Source organism: Neofelis nebulosa, chromosome 18, assembly GCF_028018385.1.
Source record: "Neofelis nebulosa isolate mNeoNeb1 chromosome 18, mNeoNeb1.pri, whole genome shotgun sequence".
In the NCBI taxonomy this organism is placed as follows: domain Eukaryota; kingdom Metazoa; phylum Chordata; class Mammalia; order Carnivora; family Felidae; genus Neofelis; species Neofelis nebulosa.
The window spans coordinates 935,001-940,000 of record NC_080799.1 but is presented as its reverse complement, the minus strand read 5'-3'; the positions used below and the strand labels follow the sequence as shown (position 1 = coordinate 940,000).

Below are 5,000 nucleotides of genomic sequence, written 5' to 3'. Positions count from 1 at the left end.
TCATATCAAAACTCTGCAGGAGCCCAGCGGCCCGGCCCTTGCAGCCCCCGGCTCCGTCACCCCGCGCCGCGCGCCCCGGCGTGTGCCAGCGCGGGGGTGCGCGCGGGGGCGCGCGCGTGTGTGGCGCCGGGTGGGAGGGGGAGCGCGAGGGAGGGCAGGAGAGGGGGAGCTGCGGATGCATAAATTTGTTCAATCAGAAAACACAAACACACACGCACACAAAAGGAGGCATTAAGCGCGGACCCCGGGGGAGGTGAGGCGCCTCGTCCCTGCCCCGCCCGCGGGGAGAGGAGTGGAAAACGGAGGGGAGGAGGGGCCACACTGGGCGCTCGGAAATCGGAAAAAGATGGACCTGAGAGCTTGCGTTTGACCACCTTTATTTATCAAAAATGGCACATATATAAATATTCTTAGACATTTTTGCATTTTACAAGGCTGAGGATTCTTGTTGTGGGTTTTTGTGGGGGTTGTTTGCTTGTTGTTGTTTTGCTCCCCCGAGAGGAAGAGGGTCTCACCCCGAGTCCTGCGGTTGCTGCCTAGGTCCGAATCGAAACGGCGGTTTTCTTTAAAAAATAACCATAAAAGGAAGAAAACAGAAGAAAGAGGGAAAAGCAGGGTTTCTAAGCCGATCACCTGATTTCGTTGTGTGAGTCGCGCCTGAGCGAGCGGCGCGGGCCGCCCCTCAGTCCATGTCCACTTCGTCGCCCTCGGGCGGCGCGCTGGGTCCGGACTCGGCGCCTGGCTCTGGGGCCCCGCACAAAGCAGGCTCCCCGGCAGGGCTGGGAGCCCGCGGGCCCGGCCCGGGCGACGGCGCGAGAGGCGGCGGCAGTGGGGCGGCTGGGCCGGCGGTCCCCGGATCCGCGCACTCCCCGCCGCCGCCCTCGGCCGCAGCCACGGCCGCGTCCCGGAAGGGCGCCGGGGTCGGGGCCCCCGGGGAGGCGACGGCGTCGGGGCTGCGGCGCGCGAAGGCCGAGTCCGGAGCGCCGCCGGGCCCCGGGAAGGCCCCGAAGCTGGCCTGAGCGGGCGGCGCGGGCGGCGCGGCGGGTGCGGGCGGCGCGTCCTTGGGCGCCGGCTCCGGACCCGCTGCGCCCTTGAGCGCGGCCTGTGGCACCAGGAAGCCGAGCGGCTGCGTGATGGGGTAGAGCAGGAAGTGGCCCTTGCCAATGAGGGTCCGCGGCGCGCACGGCAGCCCGGGCGCAAAGTCCAGCCCGGCGGCGGCCGCGGCGGCGGCGGCGGCGGCGGCGGCCGCGGCGGCGTTGGCGGGGGCGGCTTTCCGGCGCGGCGGCGAGTCGGACAGCAGGCTCTCCACGCTGAACGGGCTGGCCTTCGGCAGGCCGGCGGCGCCGCGTTCCGCCGCCGCCCCAGGCGCACACGGGGCGGCGTCCTTGTCCGCGGGGCGGCCCGGCCGCAGCTGCGGGCCTGCGCCGCTTCTTTGGCTCGGGTAAAAGGCGGGGTCGCAGGTGCCGGGCGCGGGTGGCTCGCCGGGCGGTGCGGGCGCGGAACCCGCGGCGCCGGCGGCGTGCGCGCTCGGGCCCTTGGCCGCGGCCGCAGGAGGCGGCGGCTCGGGCGGCTCGGGGGACAGGCCGCCGCCGCCGCTGTCGCTGTCCGAGCTGGGGGCGCTGTGCAGGGACAAGCCGCCCGGCGAGTGCAGGTGGCGGCTCTGGCTCTTGAGCAGCTTCTTCTCGTGCTTGCGCTTCTTCTTCTCCATCTTCTCCAGTTCTTTGCGCGCGATCTCCTCCGGGTCCATCGGCTCGCCACTGCACGTGGTGGGGTGTGAGTTGTGAGCCGGCCGCCCCGGGCCCTTCTTGGTGTTCTCCTTCTTCCTCCACTTGGCCCGGCGGTTTTGGAACCAGACCTAGAGCAGCCGGACAGGGGAAAGGAAGGCACAGTCAGGCGGCGGGCTTGCCGCTGGGACTTCGGGCCTCCTCACTGCCCCCCCCCCTCCCAGACAGGCCTGTACAACCTCGGTTCCCCTCCGGGCCGAGGGGTAGTGAAGGGGCGGGGGGCGCAGAAGCCAAGGCACGAGGCCCAGCCAGCCCTGAGCTGGGTTTCGGCACTCAAGCTGCAGGTTCCAAAGAGCATCTTTTTCACCCGGAAGGAGGTAGATGGGGCCTCTGGGCCAGCTTCCCACTCTGGCTTCTCACCTCAGGGAACTGGGAGCTGCCCCTTCGCTGGGTACGGCCGGTCTGGCCCCTGAGGGCTTCTGGTTCCTGGTCGGGAGGCGCGCAAGGAGCAGCCCCTCGTCGCCCCTCTTGGCTTCTCACAGCTCCTGTTCTAAGCAGCCTGCCTGGCCTGGTGCTGACCGTCTGGCCTGAGGACCACCAGTGGCTGGGCTCAGCTGCCCTCCACACCTGTCTTCGGCCCCCTGGAGACTGAGTCAAAGCCCACATATTGGGGGCCCCCTAAAGGGAAATCTGGGTGCTTCTTCTAGAAGGGCCTGAGAAGCTGAACTTAGGGGGAGGGGTCCAGCAGCCCCCCCCCCCCCACCTTCGCACACATCCTTCTTTCTGGAGGCTCTAGGCCACCAACAGAGCCCTCTGGAAGCAGTGTTGGGCTTAGGCCAGGGAGGAAGGCAGACAGGGAAGATGCCAGTCGCCAGGTGCTGCAGAAGCGGCCTGGGCCCCAGCAGCTCTTCTGCCCTCTGTGCAGGCCTTGTCCTGGGGAACCCTGGTCCCAGGTACCGGCTCCCCACCCCGTACACACAGGCAAATCTCTGTCGGCCCCAGACACACCACCCTCCCCAAGAGATCGCGATAATTTGAATTCTTTGTTGGGGCCATGGAGAGACCAGGCACAATAGCGGCTGGCCTGGTCACAGGGAGCCTTGCTGGTGCCGAGGTGACGGTTCTAAGCTGTAACCTCTCCAAGGCTGGAGCTCGCTCCTTCCTTCCTTCCTTCCTTCCTTCCTTCCTTCCTTCCTTCCTTCCTATACTTTTTTTGGGGGGGTGCAGATTCCAGGCTGACTTGTCACCAAGTAATGCTCATTATCATACGGGGGGGGGGGAATGAAGAGGTCTTTGCTTAAGACACTTAAACAAATTGGATGAAAGGATTTATAAACGGAAGAGGTCATAAGGGGCAGCGCGAGCTGGGGTGGAAAACACCTTTTAGACAAAGCTATTGGTGCTAAACCGGCGTTGCCAGGCCTCTGCCTCAAAGCCCTGCTCCCACAGCTGCACACCCCAGCTCACCGCCACTCTGACCCCAGAAAAAGATTTCTGTACTTCAGGGAAACACCCGATTATGCACAATTCATCCTGAATTTTTAATCCAACAAACTGACACTATATTAAAAAAAAACAAAAACAAAAACCAACGCCGGCAATGTCCGAATGAAATCAAAGTACCGGGGAAAGAAAACCGAGAGTACGAAAGATTCAGACACCTTCTTCCCGCTGCCGTGTCCGCCTCCCCTTCCTCAGCTAACCTCCTTCTGCAAAGCGTTGGATAAATACATGTCTCCGTCTGAATATTTTAAAGGCGAGAGGTAAACAAACAAGCGCGTTTGCTCCAGGCCGAGCGCCCAGCCCCAGGCGAGGGCTAGGAAGGCTACGTGCGCCGGGCCTCCTCCAGGTCCGAGCCGGGCCGGCTCCCTCCCGCCCCCGCACCCCTCACCGCCCCCCCCCCTCCACGCCGCCCAGCCCTCTGACACTTCATTCTGCGCCCTCGCCCGACCCCCACCACGCAGCTCCCGGGTCCGACGCAGCTGCTGTTCTGGTAACTTCGGGGCCTCCGGCCCCTCCCGAGCCACCTCGCTTTCTCTCCCGCGAAGCGTCGAACCCCGGCACCCCACCACCACCGCGGGGCCGGCGAGCGCGAGGCGGGCTCGGAAGCGGGGCCGCGGTCCCCACCTGGAACAAAGGCGGGGCCGGCGCCGGGCAGGCCTAGCGGCGGCGGGACGCTGCCTCCCGCGGGGAGCGGCGGCCTTTACCTGCACTCGGGACTCGACCAGGTCCAGGCGCAGCGCCAGCGCCTCGCGCATGAACACGTCGGGATAGTGGCTCTCGTTGAACGCCTTCTCCAGCTCCTCCAGCTGCCAGCCGGTGAAGTTGGTGCGGGTGCGCCGCCGCTTACAGCCCGGGCTCTCCTTGTCGGGGTCCCCCGAGTCTGCGGGCACGCAGAGGACGCCGCAGGGCTCAGCCAGGGCCCAGGCCACATCCACCCCCTGGACACCTGTCGGCCGCCCGGGTCCGGGGGCTCCTGCGCCGGGGTGGCAGACCGGGGGCGGGGGGTGCGCCGAGCCTCGTTCTGCAACCGCCCCCCCCCCCCCCGCGCCCTTGGCCGCCCGCCCGGCAGCCCAGCTCCTGCGCCCGACGAGGGTGCCCTCTGCGCCCGCCGCACCTACCTGACAGCTTGAAGGGCTGGCTGTCGCCTCCTACCCCGCAGGCGGCCGGCAGCAGCGGCGTGGGGTTGACCACGGAGGCGGCGGCGGCGGCGCACGAGCCGCTGAGCAGGCCGTCGATGGAGAAGGGCACCGAGGCGGCGGCGGCGGCGGCGGCGGCGGCCGACTGCAGCTGGTGGCCGGCCAGCTCGTACACGTGGTGGTGGCCCAGCGGGTAGGGGAAGCCCACCACGCCGCCCAGCGAGCCCCCGAACTGGGCATGCGGGTGCTCCAGGAGGCGGCCGTCCATCATCTCGCGCGGGGGGCCGGCGGGGCCGGCGGCGGGGCGCGGGGGCGCGGGCCGGGGCCGGGGCGGGCCAGCGGCGGGAGGCGCGGGCGGCGGCGGCGGCGGAGACAGGGACCCGGAGCCCTACACATGCTTCGCCCGCACTCCGGCGCTTTACTTTATCAACATCAAGCTCCCGATAATTAGCCGCGGCCCCGGGAATTTGGGACCAATAAGAAGCGCTAATCGGCTCTGACGTCAGAGGCGCGCTGGGTGCAAGGAAACGCTTTCCATATCGATTGCTAATTATACCTGACATGCACCTCAATAAACAGTATCAGGAACTGTCACAACAAGGGGGGGGGGGCGGCAGGGAGGGAGGGGCGCGGCCCG

General features: G+C 67.3%; 1 protein-coding gene across 2 annotated transcripts in view; it reads right to left on the bottom strand.

Moving 5' to 3' along the window:
• Nucleotides 1–566: 566 nt before the first annotated feature.
• UNCX (UNC homeobox) overlaps nt 567–5,000 on the bottom strand; it is a 4,452-nt gene continuing 18 nt past the window's right edge. Inside the window, exons 1-3 of one of the 2 annotated variants that reach the window (XM_058712141.1) lie at nt 4,346–5,000; nt 3,932–4,107; nt 567–1,855 (exon numbers count right to left, since the gene is read on the bottom strand). The exon at nt 4,346–5,000 is cut by the window's right edge and continues 18 nt beyond it. In XM_058712141.1, the coding sequence (XP_058568124.1) occupies nt 683–1,855; nt 3,932–4,107; nt 4,346–4,634 (1,638 nt within the window). In that variant the 5' untranslated portion in view covers nt 4,635–5,000 and the 3' untranslated portion in view covers nt 567–682. Of the gene's footprint in view, nt 1,856–2,144; nt 3,595–3,931; nt 4,108–4,345 lie in introns of those variants that run through there. The other variant, XM_058712143.1, reaches the window with a different exon arrangement.